The 24,487-nt window shown below is 36.8% G+C and overlaps 1 protein-coding gene across 7 annotated transcripts in view; it reads right to left on the bottom strand.

Annotated features, from left to right (window-relative positions):
• The window catches only part of COMMD10 (COMM domain containing 10), a 174,930-nt gene that overhangs the window by 144,423 nt on the left and 6,020 nt on the right, over nt 1–24,487 (bottom strand). For 6 of the 7 annotated variants that reach the window (XM_057540906.1, XM_057540905.1, XM_057540910.1 and 3 more), the window contains exons 3-4: nt 19,197–19,307; nt 16,383–16,538 (exon numbers count right to left, since the gene is read on the bottom strand). In XM_057540906.1, the coding sequence (XP_057396889.1) occupies nt 16,383–16,538; nt 19,197–19,307 (267 nt within the window). The remainder of the gene's footprint in view (nt 1–16,382; nt 16,539–19,196; nt 19,308–24,487) is intronic. The other variant, XM_057540909.1, reaches the window with a different exon arrangement.

Here is a 24,487-nt window from a genome sequence, read left to right as displayed (position 1 = left end):
TTAAAACAGTATATTTTAGGGAATTCCCTGGCCATCCAGTGGTTAGGACTCCGCGCTCTCACTGCCGAGGGCCAGGATTTGATCCCTCCCTGGTCAGGGAACTAGGATCCCACAAGCCACGCGGTGCAGCAAAAAAAAACAAAAACAAAAACCAGTATATTTTAAAGCCAATGTTTTTTAAATAGCTATAAATTTTAACCAGTAAATAGCATATACTGGTGATAAGTACTTCAATGACCTCCTATTATCTTTCAAAACTCTTTGCAGTAAGTAGAACACGGTAGAACTTTTTTTTTTTTTTAAAGGGAAATTGAAGTGCCCAGATGGTAAGAGGTTCACACATTTAGACACAGTTAGTGAGACTGGAATAGAGCCAGGCAAAGAATTGATATATACTAGTGAGCAGGTGTTATCATGCTTTCCAAAGTATTCTAACTTACTATGGTTCCCAGTTATGACAGAAACTAATTAGAATACTTTCTTTGAATTTATTAATTAACAACAGCAAAATTGAATCAGGAAGGCAAAAACAGTAAAGACAAACTAAAACAGCTTAAGTTTCAAAATATTAAGCAGCATAAATGTGGCTTTACTGAACAGGACAGATTATTGGTTTCTCCAACCTTAAAACTATGAAGTTTTAAATCTAATTTCCAATAAATCTAAAGTATCAATATTTAGGGAAGTTTTGTGACATGTAATTGTCATATACCTCTGACAACATGACTCTAGTAATTGATTTAGTAAAACTACCTTAGCTACACTGGTAAGAATGGCAGCCTCACAACAATTTTTACTTAACTGGAATACTAATTGCTAACTTGAAAGACTGTTCAACAGCTAGAATCACAGCAGTGACTCAAAGCCAAACTGGAAAGAGAGCAATGAAAGTATTATCTATTCAAGAGAGGATGTGATGAGAAAATAAAGATACAATTCTGTACTTTCTGGCACTGAACCTTTTAGAGGTTATGGGTAAAAAGGGGGAAGATGTTGCAAAGACATAATCCATAATACCACAAGTAAAAAAATCAATTTAATGGTACATGTTAAGTAAGGATCCGTAATGTACTGATCTTTAGCACTGATTGCAGTAGTAACATAGTCTCTAATGGCAGCCCACTACTTTTTCAACAGTCACATGCAGTAGACCCTCCAATATAACAGGAAAGAACATGTCATAACTACTCTCATATATCCAAGCATTTTGACACACATCACCGTCTTAATTGAAAAGCACCCTCTAGGTATTTGTATGGACCTGTAAGACACTGTTTTGATCTCATTTAACTAATCCTATCCCTGTCCTTTAAGTACTTAAGATAAATGACAAAGATAAATATTAAGTGAATAAATTAAAATATGGTCCCACTAGGTCAGGCCTCTGCATAAATTAATGGATGCTCAGTCACTGCACAGAGGTGGAATGGGAGAATTGAGATCACTAACTTAAAGCTTATGCTTTAGTTCATGCTTACGCTGTCACTCACTAGCTAGGTGACCCTGATAGTTAAGTCACAATCTTTCAAGGTCTCAATTTCCTCATAAAAAATGGAAATAAATCTACGTGAATTATCTACTTTTCTGAGTTATTGGTAATATCAAATAAGAAAATGCATATTCAAATTGTTTTGGAAACTACAAAGCATTATAAATATAAGGCATTTGGGTCGCCTAATGTTTCCTACAGTATTTTTTTTTTTAATAGCTACTTTATTTATTTATTTATTTATTTATTTATTTATTTATTTTTAGCCATGTTGGGTCTTCGTTTCGTGCGAGGGCTTTCTCTAGTTGCGGCAAGCGGGGGCCACTCTTCATCGCGGTGCGCGGGCCTCTCACTATCACGGCCCCTCCCGTTGCGGGGCACAGGCTCCAGACCCGCAGGCTCAGCAGTTGTGGCTCACGGGCCCAGTTGCTCCGCGGCATGTGGGATTTTCCCAGACCAGGGCTCGAACCCGTGTCCCCTGCATTAGCAGGCAGATTCTCAACCACTGCGCCACCAGGGAAGCCCTCTTTTTTTAATAGTATCTTTTAAATATAGTTGGCACTCTATATCTATCTGTTGAATTGAAACAAATTAAAAATTTCAAGGAAAGGTAAATTTTTAAAACCATCATAACTAAAAAGAGTTCGTTGGTTGACGTTCTTAAATTCTAGAGCCTTTTCTATTGAATTTTGTGATTTAAAAATATTTGTCCCATGCCCACATGAAAGAGTAATATAAAAATTAAAAATAAAAAATCGCTAAATTCATATGTAGGTATACGCACATACACACACCCACACATAAAATTTCACAGAAAAAGATCAGTATTCAGAAAACTTAAATGAAGAGGGAATATAGGATAACTAGAATTATTTTTAAAAATACTTTACAGTTACACAGAGTAGTAAGAAAAACAAAACTAACAAAATATTTACAGTGAAACTAGGAGACAATACCAACACTACTTGAGATAGGTACTCTTATTATCCCCATTCTAGAGATTAAATATGAAAAATGTAAACAACTGGTGAATAGGAGTAAAGAGTATATGAAGATTCCTTATGCTATTATTCCCACTTTTCTCTAAGTTTGAAATTATATCAAAATCAAAAGTTACAGAAATTGATGCAAGTAAAAATCATCAATGGATACTAAATTTAAGTGGAGAAAGTTCGATTTGAAATGAACAGTGAATGAATGAATTGGAAACATTCTATGTACCAGTGAACAATAGAGGCACTGATGATTATACCTCAAATTTTCACCTTTTTCCTTTGGAAAAAAAATGCTGTAGAAGAAATGAAGAAGGTATTTATAATCTGCTCAAATAGGTTCATTAATCAAATCAGCAAAAATTTCAACAGGCTGTCATTTGGATGCCCTCCGGGAGATGCCAAATTTTATTCCCCATTTTTAAGCTGGCAGTGCCCAATTTACAAAATCAGATTCTAAAAAAGCTATTTGTTTGGGACTTAGAACAAATCTGCAAATATAATAAAATTATAAATGGTGATTAAATTACCAAGTAATTTAACAGAAGGAATGCAAGTGGTTCCCTACTTTTGTCCTAACTAGAGGAATATCTAAAACTCAAAAAATAATAAATTCCAGTCCTAAATGGCTAAAAATAATACCTTGGCATTAAGAAAAATCTTCAATTTCCGGCATTTTATATATGTGGTTTTCTTAACTATTATATACAATAGATATCAGCCTTAACTCAACAAGCATATAATTTGAGAAAAAGCCTGTTGCTTTCAGGACACTAATGATTCCCATCTTTACGTAAATACCACAAGTTGTATGCTGATGAAACCTACACTTCTTATCAGTAGAATCAGACTTTCATCCTAGTCTTCTACCCATTTTTAAATAATAATGGCACAATGATATAAAGACTGGCCTCTGCAAATGAAAAAACAAAAACAAACAAACAAACAAAAACAAGTTTACCATTAACTGAGATGAGAAAACTACAGGAACAGTTTCAAGAGGAATGATCCAAAGATCAGTTTATTTTTTTAATGTTAAGCTTGAGATGCCTATTCTATATCCAATGAAACTATCAAGTAGGCTAGAGAAAAAATGTTTTATTAGAAAATAGTTTTTAAACCCAGAAGCCTAGATGTGATTGCCAGGGAAGTACAAAAGAAAAAAGAAGAGGATCAGGGACTGACTCCTGGCACAATACAAAATTTAGAGGTTATGGAAATGAGAAGAAAGTAGCAAATATGACTGACTAAAAGAAGCAGCCAGAAAGGAGAAAAACCAGAAGAGCATGGACCTGACTTTTGTACCGTCACAGATGCTGGGGACATAAAAATCAATAAACTTACAATCTCTGTCCCAAAAGCTCCAAGTCTAGTGATGAAGACAAACATACACAAAAGTAATTTTGATATAACACATATGTAGAAAATCCTAAGTAACTGCAAAAAAGCTACTAAAACTAATGGCCAATTTTAAGAAAGTTATGGCAAAAGATTAATATGAAACATCAATAGTTTTCAATATACTGGAAACAAACAATTGGAAAATATTAAAAATGCAATTCCATTTATAGTAGCAACCAAAATCATGCAAATATACAGTCTTAGTCTGTTCAGGCCACTAAAACAAAATACCACAGACTGCACAGCTTAATAAGAACAACATTTATTTCTCACAGTTGTGGAGACTGGAAGTCTGAGATAAGGGTGCCAGCAAGGTTGAGTGAGGGCCCTCTTTCAGACTGCAGACTTCTTGTATCCTCACATGGCAGAAGGAGGCAAGGGAGTTCTCTAGGGCCTCTTTATAAGGGCACTAATCCCATTCATTAGGGTTCTTTCCTTATTACCTAATCACCCTCTAAAGGTCCTACCTCCTAATATCATCACCATGGGGGTGAGGTTTCAACATACAAATCTTGAAGAGACACAAACATTCAGTCTATAGCATAAGGATAACAAAATTTGTGGAAATCCTGGTCACTGGAAAAACTACAAACATTACTGGAATAAATTAAAGAAGATATCAATAAATGGAGAGATATACCATGCTCAAGAATTTAAAGATTCAATATTATTAAGATGTCAGTTCTTCCAAAAATGATCTATAGAATTTAGGACAATCTAATTAAATCCCCAGCAGGAATTTTTTAACAGAAACTGACAAGTTGATTCTAAAATTTAAATGGAAAGGCAAATGACCTAAAAGTGTCAAACCAATTTTTTTAAAGAGTTGGAGGAGCTATATTACCTAACTTGAAGAATATAAAACTACAGCAATAAAGACAATGTGGCATTGGCAAAGGATAGACATAAAGACCCATCAATTGACTTCTAACGAAGGTACCAAGGTAAATGATGCTGGAACAACTAGATATGTACATGGAAACAAAATAAAAAACAACCTCTACCTAACACCAAACACAAAAATGAACTCAAAATGGATCACAGACCTAAATGTAAGTGCTAAAACCATCAAACTTCCAGAAGAAAACATAAAAGGAAATCTTTGTGATCTTAGGATAGGCAAAGATTTTAGAGAGAGCCATAAAAGTATGAACCATAAAAGAAAACAATTAAGCTAGATTTCATCAAAATAAAAAATTCTCTTTTTTAAAAGTCACCATTAAGAAAAAGGCAAGCCACGGACTAATAAAATATGAACCATAAAAGAAAACAATTATAAACTAGATTTCATCAAAATAAAAAATTCTCTTTTTTAAAAGTTACCATTAAGAAAAAGGCAAGCCACGGACTAATAAAATATTCACAATACATATACCTGACAAAGGACTTGTACCCAAACTATATAAAGAATTCTTATCACAATAAGAAAATGAAATCTACCCCACTGTAAAGCAATTATACTCCAATAAAGATGTTAAAAGAAAAATAAATTTAAAAAGAAAATGAAATCTATACAAAAAGGGCGAAGATTGGAACAGATAATTCACAAAAGAAGATAAACAAATGGCCAATAAACATATAAAAAGATATTCAAAATCCTTATGTTCAACACCCTTATACCCATTAGAACGGCTAAAACTTTAAAGAATGGCAGCACCAAGTGTTGGCCAGGATATGAAGAAACTGCTGGTTGGAAGGTAAAATAGTATAACCACTTTGGAAAACTGTTTGGTAGTTTCTCATATAGTTAAATATACACTGACCCTACAACCCAGTCTATCCACCCCTAAGAAGTTACTCAAGAGAAATGAAAATATATGTCCATAAAAAGATGTGTACATGAATGCTAACAGATTTATTCAAAATTGCCCAAAGCTGGAAAGAGCCCCACTATCCATCAACAAGTGAATGGATAAACAAACTGTGACACATCCGTATGATAGAATACCACCCCGCAATAAAAAAGAATACCAACCCACAATAAAAAACAATTAAACAACATGGATGAACCTCAAAATCATACTCAGTGGAAGAAGCCAGAGGAAAGTACATGTGTATGATTCCATTTATATAAAATCCTACTAAACACAATCTATAGTGACACAAAGCAGATCAGTGGTTTCCTGCAGCCAGGGTTTAGGGAGGAAAGAACTGCCAGGGGGCATGAGGAAACTTTTTAGCACGATGAAAATGCTCTGTATTTTGATTATGACCATGATCTCACAGATACAATGCTATCAAAATTCACCAAACAGTGCAATTAAAAGGATACAGATTACACTATGTAAATGATAATTTAATAATGCTATTTTTTAAAAGATACAATATATTAAAGGCTGTAACAGAGGAATGTATAGGTGCGATGAGAGAACATCTTCAACCTCTTTGCCATCCTCTAGTCATGGGCAAGAACAGGAGGCAGTAAGTCTCAAAGGAACAAGCCACACTACTACTTGCCTCCCAGAGAAAGAATTCTATACTGTGACATCTATACATATACGAAGACAAGGTCAGGATCTTGGGGATGACTATTATGCAATACAGTATCCACATTACAAGAGGTATAAATGCTTTATTACAAATATCACAACTTAGGGATACTCTCTAACCTATACCCTCAAGTTTAGATGCCACAAAAGTCAACCTAGTGTCACTGCCAGGGTGGCATGAAACTTAAAATTATACTCCTTGACCCACAGGTTTGGCCAAAATACCTAATTGGTCTTCATATCCAAGTTATAAAGTGATGAGGGAAAACATCAATGAATCATCCTTCAGACTGCTTGCCACCTCTGCATACCATGAATATATGAAGACCATAGTACACGTTTGAGGACACCGAAATGTCATTCAACCAATGCTCTCACAGTTGGCAACACTCTGAAAAAGTACATCAATTCTATTTAGCAAGTGCACATCTTTGACGACTATGACGTAAGAGTAATTTTGCTAACAGCACAGTTCTTTGGCATTAGTAAAATCTTTATTTAATTTGTTAATGGTCTGGTTTTAGTCAATTATTTATAAAGCAGAGAATACATTTCTATTTCAAATTAGACTGATTAAAGGCCTCTTAGATCTAAAGTTCTTTAAATTGATTGCTGCATGAACAGCTAATGACATCACCTTTTTTCCCTGGAGAATTTCCATTTCAAACTAAAGCAATTCTTATTATACATATTCCCACTTTTAAAGAGGAAAAATGTAAATGACTGAATCTAGTATTCCAGCAAAACTCGAGTCGTGAAATAAATGAACCACAAAAGGCTTAAAGTACAACCAAAACGAAAACACAAAAGAACACTAGGAAATACAAAATATAATCCATACCCTCCTCTCTTTACTTTTCTTTCCTCCACCAATGAACGCAAATATCCCTCTTTATAAGAAAACCCTATAAACTGAACCTCAAAATAGCACAATTAGTAAAGCAGGGATATTGTGCATTTATTTAATCAACAACTATTTTTTGAGAACCCACTATCTACCAAGGGCCATGTAAAGTAGTGAAAATACAGTAGTGAATAAAACAGACAAAAATTCCTACCCTTGTGGAGTTTATAGTTTAGTAGTAGAGACAGACAATTTAAAAAAATGAACACGTAGAATATATAGAGAGCCAGATAAGAATAAGTATTATAGAAAAAAATGAAGTAAGAATGTACCATACAGGTGGAAGCACTTTTCACTATGATGATTGCAGCAAGGCTCACTGATAAGTGTGATATTTGCGCAAAGAGCTGAAAAAGATAAGGAAGCCAACCAACCACATGAACAACCAAGAGCTTCTGAGGTAAAGAGACTAGAATTATCCAAAGTGAGCCAGGTGGACGTCAACAAGATAGTGGATCAAAAGGGGTCACTGATCATGTAGGGTCTTAAAGGCAATTGTAAGAACTTTGACTTCCATTATAAACAACACAGAAGGGGCTTCCCTGGTGGTGCAGTGGTTGAGAATCTGCCTGCCAATGCAGGGGACATGGGTTCGAGCCCTGGTCTGGGAAGATCCCACATGCCGCGGAGCAACTGGGCCCGTGAGCCACAACTACTGAGCCTGTGCGTCTGGAGCCTGTGCTCTGCAACAAGAGAGGCCGTGATAGTGAGAGGCCCGCGCACCGCGATGAAGAGTGGCCCCTGCTCGCCGCAACCAGAGAAAGCCCTCGCACAGAAACGAAGACCCAACACAGCCAAAAATAAATAAAGAAAGAAAGAATTAAACAACACGGAAAGACTTTGGTGGATCTGGAGCAGAGCTGGGACAGAATAAGACTTACAATTTAAAAGAAGCAGTTTTAGAGTTCCTAATCTGATAATGGTAGGAAGGAGTTTATATCACATCAACTTCCCTTGCAAATAAAAAGTATAACTTCTAAACAAAATATTTTAAAAACAGTGATTTGAAGGCATTGGAGAATGACTAAAAGCAGAAAGAAGTTAAAGGGAAGGGAACCACACAAGGTGACAGATTCACAATTCTATAACTTTTTACATTTATATGACTTTTTCCCAAACCGTGCAGCACGGACTGGCTAAAACTCAAATACAAAGCCTCAGATTTGGCTTAAGGGGTCAGCAATCCCATTGCTAGACATTTACTCAAGGGAAATAAAAACATATGTCCACAAAAAGACTTGTACACAAATGTCAATAGCAGTCTTATTCATAATAGCCAGAAACTGGAAACAACCCAAAAGTCTATCAAGAGGAGTACAGATAAACAAATTGTGTTATTTTCATACAAGGAAATATTACTCAGCAACAAAAGAATTGCTGACACAAGTAACAACATGAATGAATCCCAAAAAACATTATGTTGAGAGACAGTAGACAGACACATTTATTTGAGTTCATTTATATTCAGTCTAAGAACAGAAAAAAAACAACCTACAGTGATGGAAATCTGAGTATGAAGGTGGAGGGAATTAAAACTGGGCACTTTCCAGGTAATGAAAATTTTCTCTATTTTGTTAAGGAGAATGATTAAATGGGTATATATAATTTCTGAAATTCATCAAACTGAACACACTTAAAATCTCTGCGTTTTCTGCAGGTAAATTATATTTCAATAAAAAAACAGTAAATGAATATAGCAGCATTTAAACCTCACAAACATTTACATTCAGTCAATTCCAGCACATGGAAAAACTATGGCTTTCACTTGATTCTTAACATGCCAACAACTAACGTAACAAATGAGGCAGAAATTTGACTTGTATATGGATGTAATTATAACAAAATACCTCTCCTATAAATGCAGATGATAATGTTAAGAAGCGTTTAAATCTTGGAAAAGCACTCAGATATGTATTCATAGTTAACGTATTTAGATTTAGCTATATGAAGTGTGCTTTTTCTGTTCTCTTTATAATAAAGCCATTCATCCATCCTTAGAATTCCAAAAGAAATGAAATAAGAATATAAGAGAAAATAATAAAACAAAAGAATACACTAAGTTTTAAAAATGTCAAATCTAAATTTCTTATATTACATATAAAAGACAGATATTTAACAATTAATGAAGTAAACAATTAGTTGTTACACTTAACAATAAAGTAAATCTTATTATAATGGCTTAAAGAGGATTTTTTTAAAAGATTGTTTAGGAACATTATTATCTTAAGAACGTTAGCCATCCATTTTTTTTTTTTTTTGAGTTTTGTGACCACCGCCCCCCCTTTTTAATTTCATTTTAATTCCTTGAATGGATGCAGGTTTCTTTGATTAGGGGCGGAATATTCATTGTTGGAAGGATGGGGTGGGATCTTTTTTCTTTTAATATTTGCTTTTTAAAAAAAAATTTATTTTTTATTTTTGGCTGCGTTAGGCCTTCGTTGCTGTTCTCGGGCTTCTCGTTGCAGTGACTTCTCTTGTGGAGTACCGGCTCTACGCACATGGCTTCAGTAGTTGCGGCGCATGGGCTCAGTAGTTGTGGCTTGCAGGCTCTGGAGTGCAGGCTCAGCAGTTGTGGAGCACAGGCTTAGTTGCTCCGTGGCATGTGGGATCTTCCTGGACCAGCCATCGAACCCGTGTCCCCTGCACTGGCAGAAGGATTCTTAACCACTGTGCCACCAGGGAAGTCCCTGGGGTGGGATCTTGATTGCATCTGGTTACATCAGCTTCTCTTGCGCATTGGTCTTTTAAAGCCACAGCACTTCTGAAAGCTGTTTTCCCTTAAATTTTTCCTTAGCGCCACGTGTGGAAGGTTGTATAGCAGCCACCCACAGCCTGTGCATTTTTACTGCTCATGCTCCGCCAAGCTCTAGCTCTGTGGGTTTTCTGGTTAGGGTTCTCTGTTTAGGTATCACGAAGTTTAATCAAGGTTTAATTTATGTTCTTGTTGCTGATGGCCATTCCTCCATGCTTCATAGTCTCATTAAGTGCAAAACAAGGAGAGGTGGCTTTGCCTGTTGCCTAAAGTCTGTGTATGAGGAGGCTGTCCTTGGGTCCAGCCCTGTCTTTCCTGCCTCAATTCCACCCTGAAAGAGTTCCTTCCCAAAATCTTTTGGGGTTATTCAGGGCCAAAAGTCTCATTCTTCTGTAACTTCTTCAAGCTGGCAGGGGCAGTCTTCCCTTGTCTGAACCTGGGAATGAAACTTTCCTCCTTTCTGGTCAAGGGGTCCCAAGATTTCCATAGAGGCCTCAGCAGTAGGCAGTGGCTGGAGTCCCTGTATGACCATCATGTTTATGTCAAATTGTTGCAACCTGCTCAGCTAGGAGATAATCCAAGACCAGTCTATTATCCATCACCACATTAGCTAGGGAATTAAGAGATGTTGAGAGTCTAGAGAGTGAGTCCCCTCTGGTCCTGGCCAGTAGCCATCCATTTTTTTTTTTTAATTTATTTATTTATTTATTTATGGCTGTGTTGGGTCTTCGTTTCTGTGCGAGGGCTTTCTCTAGTTGTGGCAAGTGGGGGCCACTCTTCATCGCGGTGCGCGGGCCTCTCACTATCATAGCCATCCATTTTTAAATGCAGGTTTCTCAAGAACATATGAGACATGATGAATTTTTACTACATAATGAAATAATAAATTTGCTATGTAACTGGTAAAATTAAGAACACTCTTAACAGGATGAAATCACAATACACACATTTTGAGCATTCAAAACAAATACAACTGTCACATTTATCTTTAAAATCTCCCTAACAAACATACAAGTGCATTTTAAGAAAAGGAATCAGTAGCCTTTAAAGAGCAGGCAACTCAGAGTGCTAAAGAAAAGCCTTAGGTATATTTCTCATAATCATACCTGTTACTGAGGAATAGGGTGAGCTTCAAATGTAAAAATATTTTAGAAAAAATATCATATAAAAAAACACAATTCTTTTCCTTAAGGTCTCAGAAAAAAAGAGATGTATCAATATGTCAGTAATATTTAACATGTAAGTTTTTACATTTTGTAGAGCAGGAATATACATAAAGGAACTCTAACCAGAATTTTAGGAGTAAAATTAAACATAGTATTCAAGTTCTGTCTGAAAGGGTATTCATAATTTAATAAATGTTGTAACCACACAGGCATTTTAACAAAAATCAAACAGAAAACCCTGTTAGAAGGACACTGCTAACATAGTCAACACTGATAAAAGAGGGAAGACTACCAATTCTAATAAGCAGTGGTAACATTTCAGTGTCCAAAGAGGTTAAGATAAAGTGTATTTAAAAAAAAAAAAAAAGTGAGACGGGATAAAATTTTTAAATCCCTTCAATCATATCCTGTAAAAAGCTATCCAATCAATTTTCAATCTGCCTCTCACTTATTAGATTAAAATAATAGAAGATGAAAAGAGGTGTTTTTAAAAACTGAATTAAAAATAAGTTCCTTTTGATTTTTTAACTTGTTATTTAATTGAATCTGACTCTCTTTGAATTCAGAATTACTTAAACAGGGCTTCCCTGGTGGTGCAGTGGTTGAGAATCCGCCTGCCAATGCAGGGCACACGGGTTCGAGCCCTGGTCTGGGAAGATCCCACATGCCGCGGAGCAGCTGGGCCCGTGAGCCACAACTACCGAGCCTGCGCGTCTGAAGCCTGTGCTCCGCAACGGGAGAGGCCACGACAGTGAGAGGCCCGCGCACCGCGATGAAGAGTGGCCCCCGCTCGCCGCAACTGGAGAAAGCCCTCGCACAGAAACGAAGACCCAACACAGCCAAAAATAAATAAATAAATAAATTAATTAATTAAAAAGAAAGAATTACTTACACAGATGTTCCACTGCAAGCACCACACAGTTTACGTGAACCTCTAAATGACTGTAAAACAGTCACTGCAAATACAACTTTTGTTCATTATATGATATATCACTGTCATATATTTTCGTTACAATTTAAATGACATGCTCTATTTTCATCCACAGCTATTTTAGTCACCATATCTTTAACAGTCATCAGGGCAATAAAGGAAGATAACATTATAGCTGCCAGAGGTACCATGACATAAAAGGAACAAGGCTTAATTAAGAGAGAGACCAATCTCGGACTTCCCTGGTGGCGCACTGGTTGAGAATCCGCCTGCCAATGCAGGGGACATGGGTTCGAGCCCTGGTCTGGGAAGATCCCACATGCCGCGGAGCAACTAAAGCCCGTGCGCCACAACTACCGAGCCTGTGCTCTAGAGCCCGTGTGCCACAACTACTGAGCCTGCGTGCCACAACTACTGAAGCCCACACACCTAGACCCCGTGCTCTGCAACGAGAAGCCACCGCAATGAGAAGCCCACACACTGCAGCGAAGAGTAGCCCCCACTCACCACAACTAGAGAAAGCCTGCACGTAGCAACGAAGACCCAATGCAGTCAAAAATAAATAAATAAAATTGAAAATAAAAAAAGAGCGAGAGAGAGAGCCCAATCTGATTCCCACCTCACCTTCACCATGGACCACTTGGGTTAACACAGTAAAGGTACACTTTCGAAAGTTTTATTTCTTTTTCAAAGATATAAAGCACACACACACGTATACACACACACACACACAAACTATGTAAACCACCCTGCATAATGCCTGACACAGAAAAATTTTGCTGCTAACATTTAGGTGGTAGTATAGCACAGTGGCTTAGGAGTGTAACTGTCAAATCCCAACTCTACCACTTATATAGCTGTGTGACCATGGACCAATTATTTAATCTCTCTAAGCCTCAGTTTAATTTTACATATAAACTAGAACTATTAATGGATTTTACAAGATATAATGCACTTAGTAGAGTTTTTGGCCCACCGTAAACACAAGAAATGTTTGCTATTATTATATGATCTTAATTAGCATTTAAGGTATTAAAAAATGTATTAGCTACCCTCTCACATACTCTGTATTGGCAAAAGATAATTTCCTACATTCTTAAGGGACCAACGTTGTAGGGACCAATTAATCATATCCAACTACTTTTTTGCATATTTTATATGACAACTGATCAAACTACTTCTTAAACAGAAGTTAACGTAATACAACATAAGGAAGAAATATTACTTTTTTTTTTTTTTGGCTGCATTGGGTCCTCACCGCGATGCACGGGTTTTCTCTAGTTGTGGCGAGTGGGGACTACTCTTCATTCAGTGCACGGGCTTCTCACTGCAGTAGCTTCTCTTGTTGCGGAGCACGGGCTCTAGGCACACGGGCTTCAGTAGTTGTGGCGTGTAGGCTCAGTAGTTGTGGCTCGCAGGCTCTAGAGCGCAGGCTCAGTAGTTGTGGTGCACGGGCCTAGCTGCTCTGCGGCATGTGGGATCTTCCCGGACCAGGGCTTGAACCTGTGTCCCCTGCATTGGCAGGCGGACTCTTAACCACTGCGCCACCAGGGAAGCCCCAGAAATATTACTTTTAAAAAAGCAACAAACTATCATCCAGAAAACAATAAAAAATGACATACTATTAGAGGTGAAAAAAGAAATATTTTTAACTATACAAGTATACTGTACATATATAAATACAAGAAAAAAAAACAGAAGAAAATTATATAAATATAAAAAATAGGCAAATATTCAAAGGCAAGTGGAGATTTTTTTCTTTTTAAATGATGATGGTTAAAAAAATTTTAGGGATAAAAAGTGGAAAACTTGGGCTTCCCTGGTGGCGCAGTGGTTGAGAATCTGCCTGCCAGTGCAGGGGACACGGGTTCGAGCCCTGGTCTGGGAGGATCCCACATGCCGCGGAGCGACTGGGCCCGTGAGCCACAACTACTGAGCCTGAGCGTCTGGAGCCTCTGCTCCGCAACAAGAGAGGCCGTGATAGTGACAGGTCCGCGCACCGCGATGAAGAGTGGCCCCCACTCGCCGCAACTGGAGAAAGCCCTCACACAGAAACGAAGACCCAACACAGCCAAAAATAAATATAATAAATAAATAATAAATAAAAATTTTTTTAAAAAAATGGAAAACTTAAAATCTGTACAGGATACAGGAAAAAGCAGAAATTAAAATGAAAAATGAAGCTGTGATGTGGAGGACACTTGAGAGCTCTTAGAATGTAGAGTTTAAAAAAAAAGAGAGAAATGAAAACAATACAGGGGCATTTTCTGGAAACCCACAGCTAGCATCTTTTTGTTTCTATTTTATACATTAGATCCCCAGAATTTATTCATCTTATAAGTGGAAATTTGTATTCTTTGAACAACATTGCCTCCATTTCCCTACCCCAGCCCCAGCCCCTGGTAACCACCATCCTACTCTCTTTTTTTTTTTTTTTGCTGTACCGCGCAGCATGCAGGATCTTAGTTCCCTGACCAGGGATTGAACCTGTGCCCCTGCCATGGAAGTGAGGAGTCTTAACCACTGGACCACCAGGGAAGTCCCTAGCATCTTACTTAATGATGAGAGACTGAATGCTTCCTCTCTAAAACTGGGAACAAAGCATGATGTTCAAACTTACCAGTCTTATTCAACATCATATTAGAAGTCCTAGTCAGTACAGTAAGGTAGGAAAAACAAAAGCTGAACAAACTGAAAAGGAAGAAATAAAACTATCTCTATATTCATGAACAATCTGACTTTCTACAAAGAAAATCACAAGGAAAACCACCAAAAACACTGCTATAACTAATTAGTGAGTTTACCAAGGTCTTGAATACAGTATCAATATATAAAAATCAATTGTTTCTATATACTAGCAACAAACAACTAGAAACCAAAATTCTAAAACCAGTACCATTTACAACAACTACAAAAAAAAAAACTTAGGTTAAGAGTGTTCAAATCTAACAAAATATGCTGAAAAATGAAAAACACTGATATAAGAAATCAAACAAGACCTAAATAAATGGAGATATACTCAATACTGTTAAGAAGTCATTTCTCTACAAAGTGAACTATAAATTAAACAAAATCTCAATCAAAATTCCAGAGGATTTTTTGCAGATATTAAAAAACCTGGTTTTCAAATTTGTATTAAAAGGTAAAGAAACTAGAATAGCCAAAACAATTATTAAAAAGAACAAAGTCAACAGATTAACAATACTTGATTTTAAGACTTACTACAAAGCTACAGTAATTAAAGCAGCATGATATTGGCATAAAGATAGACAAATATATAAATGAAACCAAAAAGAGAGTCCAGAAAGAGACACACAAATATGTCAAACGATTTTTGACAAAGGGGCTAAGGCAATTCAATAACAAAAGAATGTTATCAATAATTATGCTGAAACAAATGAACGTCCATATCAGAAAAAAAAAAAAGAACTTGGACCTGTACCCCATGGCTTATATAAAATTAACCCAAACTGGATGTTAGACTTAAATGTAAAACACAAACTATAAAACACTTAGAAGTAAACAAAAGTTTGTGACATTGCATCAAGCTACAAATTCTTAAGATACAAAACCAAAGGCAGTATCAATAAAAGAAAAAAATGATAAACCAAACTTGATCAGATTTTAAAGGTTTTACTTTGCAAAAGACACTGTTAGAAACTAAAACGGAAAGCTACAGACTAAGAGAAAATATCTGCAAATCACATATCTGACAAAGGACTCAAAGATTCACAAAACTCAACAGAAAGAAAACAAACACCTTCTACAAATTGTAACAACCAAAAAACAAAAACAAAAACAAAAACAAAAACAAAACCCATGCATTTCTATATGCTGGGATTTACACTTGTAATTGTCCTTTATATTTATATTACTATAATTCTTTATCTGTCACAGTGTGGAAATACAGTTACACAAAAGATCTGAACAGACACTTCACCAAAGGAGACATATGGATGGCAAGTAAGTACATAAAAAGATAATCATCATAATCTGTTATTAGGGAAATGTAAATTAAAAACACAAGATATCATTACAAAACCTAACAGAATAGCTTTAATACAAACAACTGACAATACCAAGTGTTGACAAGGATTTGGAACTACTGGAACGCTCATATAATGCTGCTGAAAATGTAAAATAACACCAATCACAAATATTTCCAGAAAATAGAAGAAGAGAGTGGAACTTTTCAGATATAATAATTTATGCCATACATACATATTGAAAAATATCTTTTGAGTAGTATATCCTATACCTTGTGGGGTGCAAGAATTCTCTGCCTGAATTTTTCAATTGTTTCTTGACCCATAGAAGACCAAGCATTGACAAATGCTTCTGCTTTGTCTTGTCTAAGATGAATGTTCTCTAACTGCTGCTGCAAAGCTGCTGGCTTCACGTTGTAATATACTGCCTATTAAAGAGGAAAAAAAAAATTACATATATCCCAAATGTTCATACAGAGACCTTGAACTGTAATCAAATACAACATTATTTTAAATGATTTAAATTTTAAAAATTTCATATTTCTGTTGCAGAGATTTTTTTATTATTTTACAAATAATAATATACTCAACCAAGGGCTGGAAGATTCAGAATTAAATGGTCTAAATTTTTCAAGCTAAACTGCTTCATTTTTGCCTGTGGTTTAAGTAATACTAAATCCACTTAACAGAAAAACTTCTTTGCTTTGGCTATGTAAATGGTATCCTAATTAAAAGTTCATTTCCTTATTTCACTTCATTATTTCAAATAAGTACACAGTGGTTTTGTTTCCCAACTATCAAAATTTTTCCAAGAAACACTTTCTCAAAACCACGTTCATCTACCGACTTCCTAGGTAATATATAATAAAAAATTGAAAACTTTTTTCACGGTGATACCTGTTGTTTTTTACATTATTCTGAAAAAACTTTCTCATAAACCCCAGGCTGCTCTGCCCTGTTCAGTTATCCTTTCCTTCTACTGAAGGTTCACCAAGGATAGGAACCATAATCATCTTTATGATCTGTAATCTGTATAAGGCTGCATGTAGTAGATGCCCAGCAGCTTGTCTTCCTAACGGTATCTATTCACTAGAATGCCCAGGAAGCTACAGTATTGTTTACTGTGAAATAAACAAACAACAGGAATTTATTAAGAATCTATTTTTATAGCCACTATGGAGAACAGCATGGAGGTTCCTTAAAAAACTAAAAATAGGGGCTTCCCTGGTGGCGCAGTGGTTGAGAATCTGCCTGCCAATGCAGGGGACATGGGTTCGAGCCCTGGTCTGGGAAGATCCCACATGCCACGGAGCAACTGGGCCCGTGAGCCACAATTACTGAGCCTGCGCGTCGGGAGCCTGTGCTCCGCAACAAGAGAGGCCGCGATGGTGAGAGGCCCGCGCACCGCGATGAAGAGTGGTCCCCACTTGCCGCAACTAGAGAAAGCCCTCGCACAGAAACGAAGGCTCAACACAGTCATAAATAAATAAATAAATAAATAAATAAATAAAAGAACGTGAATTTCTTTAAAAAAAAAAAAGCAAACTGGGCTATTCATTTCAGTAACAGTCAAGTGGTCTTAGTTTGCATTCAATTTCCAATCAGTTTCTCAATCTATTAAAAAAAAAAAAAAAACAAACTAAAAATAGAACTACCATATGACCCAGCAGTCCCACTACTGGGCATATACCCTGAGAAAACCATAATTCAAAAAGAGTCATGTACCACAATGTTCATTGCAGCTCTGTTTACAGTAGCCAGGACATGGAAGCAACCTAAGTGTCCACTGACAGATGAATGGATAAAGAAGATGTGGCACATATATACAATGGAATATTACTCAGCCATAAAAAGAAACGAAATTGAGTTATTTGTAGTGAGGTGGATGGACCTGGAGTCTGTCATACATAGTGAAGCAAGTCAGAAAGAGAAAAACAAATACGGTATGCTAACACATATGTATGGAATCTAAAAAAAAAAAAAGGTTCTGATGAACCTAGGGGCAGGACAGGAATAAAGACGCAGACATAGAGAATGGACTTGAGGACACGGGGAGGGGGAAGGGTAAGCTGGGACAAAGTGAGAGAGTGGCAATGACATGTACACACTACCAAATGTAAAATAGCTAGTGGGAAGCAGCCGCATAGCACAGGGAGATCAGCTGGGTGCTTTGTGACCACCTAGAAAGGTGGGATAGGGAAGGTGGGAGGGAGACGCAAGAGGGAGGGGATACGGTGTTATATGTATACATATAGCTGATTCACTTTGTTATACAGCAGAAACTAACACAACATTATAAAGCAATTACACTCCAATAAAGATGTTAAAAAAAAGAATTTATTTTTAGCCCAGCAATGTGCTGCATTTACATAAGATGCACAGAAAATGTGATCCTGGCCCCACACAAATTCAAAACCTAGTGAAGGAGACACAACTGACATACATGAAATAATGAAAAGACGAACAATGTGCTCTACCATGATGAGCCAAGCATAAAAGGAACCCAAATAAGGGGAGGATTGCAAGTATAAGGGGTCAAGGCTGCAGTGGGAGGAGATGTGATTTGAACAGCACAATGAACTTAAACAAAGAACTGAATTTAGATATAAAGAAGGGATGCAGAAGAACAGCTCAGTAGGAAGAAATAGTATGACAAAAGGTCCTTTTACAAATATTTCTTATCTAAATGTTTTATTTATCAACCTAGTCAAATAAATCCTCCAAAATCATTTATTAAATTTCTTAAATAAAATGTGTTCATTTTTCCAAATCATTTTTCCAAATTATTATACCAAGTAACAATAAATTTGAATCTTTTTTAACTGTCTCAAGTCAACGAAGTCTTGATTCATACTGTCAAATACTTAGGCTGCTCAACACTAAGACTGTTTTAGCAGAACGCAATACCATGGAAAAAAAATCACACATTCAAAATATTTTTACTACATCAAAATTTTTTGATAAAACATATTCACTGCTTCCATCTGTATACTTGAGAAAAATAAGATAAAATGTTATAGCTATCACAGCAATGCAAACATGTAGTAAACAAACCATGGTTAGGAAGTTTGGGGCAATAAAAATACCTGTTCTAAAATAAAAGATATTGTTTCAAGAACTAGGTGAAGATCTTGTCTCTCCAGAGAAAATGCAGCTTGAAGTTTTTCTTCCTCTTCTTCACTGAAACTATTCTCAGCCTACAACACAGAAAGCAATCTATTAGCATACACTCAGGTATTCAAAACTCAGATACTCAACAGAAGATTCATTTATTCATATGACAATGAGAACTTGAAAGAAAGTAAATCCATCCTTGAAAGAAACTGATGTGTCTGTAAATTTCAATATCTTAAAATCATAGTACACAGTTCATTATCTGGCTCTTGCCAAATAAATTTCATTTAAAAAACCCAGTATTTTCAATTCTATGATTTACAGGAGGTGGAAAACAATGGTAAATAACATAAACGATGGACATTTAACATATACACTAATATGTATAAAATGGATAACTAAAAATAACCTGCTGTATAAAAAAATATTTTTTTAAAAATGGACATTTATGGGCTTCCCTGGTGGCGCAGTGGTTGAGAATCTGCCTGCCAATGCAGGGGACACGGGTTCGAGCCCTGGTCTGGGAAGATCCCACATGCCGCGGAGCAACTAGGCCCGTGAGCCACAATTACTGAGCCTGCGCGTCTGGAGCTTGTGCTCCGCAGCAAGAGAGGCCGCGATAGTGAGAGGCCCGCGCACCGCGATGAAGAGTGGCCCCGCTTGCCGCAACTGGAGAAAGCCCTCGCACAGAAACAAAGACCCAACACAGCCATAAATAAATAAATAAATAAATAAATTAAAAAAAAAAAAAAAAAATGGACATTTAGGGCTTCCCTGGTGGTGCAGTGATTGAGAGCCCGCCTGCCAATGCAGGGCACGTGGGTTCGAGCCCTGGTCTGGGGAGATCCCACATGCCGTGGAGCAGCTGGGCCCATGCACCACAGCTGCTGAGCCTGCGCTCTGGAGCCTGCGAGCCACAACTACTGAGCCCACGTGCCACAACTACAGAAACCCGCGTGCCTAGAGCCCGTGCTCTGCAACGAGAGAAGCCACCACAATGAGAAGCCCGTGCACCACAACAAAGAGTAGCCCCTGCTCTCTGCAACTAGAGAAAGCCCGCGAGCAGCAATGACGACCCAGTGCAGCCAAAAATAAAAATAAATAAAATAAATAAATTTATTAAAAAAAAAAACAAAAAAAGGACATTTAGAAAAAACAATACTAAAAGGTAAAACCCCAAAATGTTAACAATAATTAATAGTAATTTCCATCTTTACTCACAACGTTATAATCAACTATATTCCAGTATAAGATAAAAATTAAGAAAGAAAATTAAAAAACATGGGGGGGGAAACACCTTCTCTGTAATAATACTATCCAATTATAATGGGTCCCAGCAACTCTTCTAAGAGCCCAAAGCAAAACCTCCATTTAAGAGAACAGCATTTTAAGATAGAAAATACCTGAGGGCTCCTTTCCTTTGGTAGCTCTTTCCTCCCCCCAACTCACCCCAAAACCTCTGCCAGTATATGACCTTACCTAGCCCTAAGCCCCTGTAGGCATTTAATAAGAGGGAGCCTACCCTGGAAGGATTAAACAGATAAAAACTGTTAACCTTGAGAACCTTAATCTATATCCTCCATTACCTAGCACCAGGATTCCCATCAGATAGAGAGGTGGCAACTAGTTTAACCCTTAGGATTATTTTATTAAAAGTCAATGGGTTGGGCTTCCCTGGTGGTGCAGTGGTTGAGAATCTGCCTGCTAATGCAGGCGATACGGGTTCGAGCCCTGGTCTGGGAGGATCCCACATGCCGTGGAGCAACTAGGCCCGTAAGCCACAACTACTGAGCCTGCGCGTCCAGAGCCTGTGCTCCGCAACAAGACAGGCCACGATAGTGAGAGGCCCGCGCACCGCGATGAAGAGTGGCCCCCGCTTGCCGCAACTAGAGAAAGCCCTCGCACAGAAACGAAGACCCAACACAGCCAAAAATTAATTAATTAATTAATTAATTAAAAAAAAAAAGTCAATGGGTTATGGGATGCAGCAAAAGCAATTCTTAGAGGGAAATTTACAGTGATACAGGCCTTCTTTAAGGAACAAAAAAAATCTCAAACAATCTAACCCACCACCTAAAAGAATTAGAAAAAGAAAAACAAACAAAACCTGAAGTCAGAAGAAGGAAGGAGCTAATAAAGGTCAGAGAGGAAATAAATAAAATAAAGATTAAAAAAACAATAGAAAAAAAATCAGTAAAACCAAGAGCTGGTTCTTTGAAAGGGTAAACAAAATTGACAAACCTCTGGCCAGGCTCACCAAGAAGAAAAGAAAGAAGACCCAAATAAACAAAATAAGAAATGAAAGAGGAGAAATCACAACTGATACTGCAGAAGTACAAATATATATATATATATATATCTCTATATAAAAATATATATATACACACACACACATATATATATTTGCTGAGTACTTATTATGTGCTACATAGACAGTTTATGTCCTCAGGAGTACTATCCTCTAGTTAGAAAGACAAATTAAAAACAAATAATTGTTCAAATAACTTCCCTTTCTAATGAGTTCTGCAAAAGTATGGGTTATTATAAGAGCATATATAAAGCGAGAAATTAAGTCTTTTTGATAATTTTAATATTTTCCAAAACTTACACATTACACACATTACTTTTATAAGCAATATATGAAAGAAAGAAGTTAGCCATCTGAGTATAACTTCTGGCTAGTCTCCTTTCTTTCATTTCCAAAATAATCTCCTTGATCTAAAGACTGTTTTTCATGTATGAAAAATATACACTATTAGAACTGCTTTCAAATAAAAATACTTTATCTACACATACCAAAAACAACTTTCCCTGTTGCTGCCTCTCCCCAACAGCTACATGGAGAAGTTTCAGAAGTCCATGCCTCAACAGCTTAGGATGAGGTACAACCTTACAGTTGCTCAAGTGAAGCAGCATTAGAACTCTAAGCTGGCATATTTTTGGTTTGGGGAGGCTAGTCACCAGAACTCCCAGTATCTACTACCTGTTTTATGACTGAGAAAAGCATGAACCCAATTTGGCCAAAATGCCAATCACTTACCTCAAGAGCAATGTTTTGATTTTAAAGTTCCAGAATTTCTGTGACTACCATACACCTTCTTGAAATAGTGACCTACAGTACCAGACTTTATCAATATGAGAAAGACAATAACAGTATTACTCATGTACAATCAATGAACCACATGTTGCATTAAATTCAATGGATATGTACAATTTAACTTCCAAGTTTGTCAATCTGATTCCTTTAAATATACACCAAACGAGGTATTTTGACAAAATAAAAATAGTGATTGAGCACGTAGAAAAATAAACTTCAGTGTCCCCAATATGTACAAGAAAGTGAGACTTTTTTTTTTAAGATTTTTTTTTTTTGATGTGGACCATTTTTAAAGTCTTTACTGAATTTGTTACAATACTGCTTCTGCTTTATGTTTTGGTTTTTTGGCCACGAGGCATGTGGGATCTTAGCTCCCCGACCAGGGATCGAACCTGCTTCCCCTGCATTGGAAGGCAGACTCTTAACCACTGGACCGCCAGGGAAGTCCCGAGACTTTTTAAAAAAGAGCAAGAAAAGGGATATTCTCAAGATCTTCAAGGGCATCATATTAATGAAGTGGTTTGGAGTGAAGGGGGACAAGGGAACATGTATCTCCCCCATCCACTGGTACCTGAAACATGCACCCTTAAAATAAGGTGGCGCTTAAAATATGTGAGCAGAACAACAAATGGAGAATAAAATACAGCCATAAAACAAAGTTCCAAATCCATAGTCAATATCTTGCTCCAACAACGACCCTGGGTAGATCAATATTAAATGTAAGTCACTCTATTTGCTTCCAGACAGCAGCAGGTTAACTTCTTCCTAGGTACCAAAAGTAACCCACACATATCTGGGTGTTGAAGAGAAAGTAAAGGAGATATATTCGTTTTTACCCTCTCAATGGGAGAAATTTAAGGCCCACGTTTATAAAATTAGAGAGCAAGTGTCTAAGAAACTTAAATTTTAAATGGAAAATGGATGTTAATTTTTTCTATATATTTAAAAAGCATATGCCATAAACATATATACACAGGCAGAAAGGAAAAACAGTATTTAAAAAGAATAACTGCTGTACGGCTTGACATGGAAAGATCTCTGATACAAGTGATAAGTGAAAAAGGTAAACAGTATAATGCCACTTATGAACACATTTATATAAAAACCAAAAATTTCTATTTATATATGCGTGCACATATGTTTGCACATCTGTATTTATTAATACTTGAAAAAAAGACCTGGAAAGATGAAAGCCAAATCGACAACAAAGGCTACTTCTAGGGAGGTGTGGTGGTTTTATCATATCTGCAAATTATTTTAACACTCCTCTGTTCAAAAGATGGAGCCTAATTTCCTCTCCCCTGAATATGAGCCAGACTTACTGACTTACTTCTAACCAGCAGAATATAGTAAAAGTGAAGGTATGTGATATCCAAGCCTAGGTCATAAAAAGGACAGCACCCCCCTCTCTTGGACCACTCATTCTGGAAGAAGACAACTTCCACGTCAGGAGCAAAGGCCCATGTGACAAGGATCTAACTGGTACCACCATCTAGCCATGTTAGAAGGAAATCCTCTACCCCAGACAAAACTTCAGGTACCAGCGGCCTCAACCAACATCTGAGAGCAATTTCATGAGAACCCCAAGCCAGGACCACCCAGCCAAGCCACTGCTAAATTCCTGACTTACAGGAAGCGTGAGAGATAATAAATGTTTATTGTTGGTTTAATCTGCTAACTTTGGGGGAAATTTTCAATTCAGCAATAGATAACTCACACAGGAGAGAATGAAGATGGAGGAAGGGGCAAGAGTTAGCCAAGGGGGGCATTTCAGTTCGTCCATGTTGTTTAAATGTCTTAAAACAAAAACTTCCTCATAAACTATTTGTGAAATTTAAAATGTTACTGAAACACTTCACTTACGCACTCTATTTTGAACTTTAAGGGCACAAAAAAGAACAAATCAAAAAATCCATCCTTCCAACTTTTTCTTTTTTTGAAGAATTTATTTTCTTAACATGCATGATGAGTGAACTCATCTTAATTCCACATACAGTTGAAATCAGGTCACATTCCTCAGAAAGTTATACCGATCTTCTATTCTATGAAGACAGTATACTATCTAAATAATTATGAAGGCAATTAGGTTTTAAAAACTCAGAGCACGGCTTGAGAGACAAGAGAGGCCTGTGGTCCGGAATCCAAGCTCTGACTCACATACACAGG

The sequence above is a fragment of the Balaenoptera acutorostrata genome, chromosome 2 (assembly GCF_949987535.1).
Source record: "Balaenoptera acutorostrata chromosome 2, mBalAcu1.1, whole genome shotgun sequence".
In the NCBI taxonomy this organism is placed as follows: domain Eukaryota; kingdom Metazoa; phylum Chordata; class Mammalia; order Artiodactyla; family Balaenopteridae; genus Balaenoptera; species Balaenoptera acutorostrata.
Note: the sequence above shows the minus strand (reverse complement) of the source record. Positions and strands in the feature narration are given on the sequence as shown.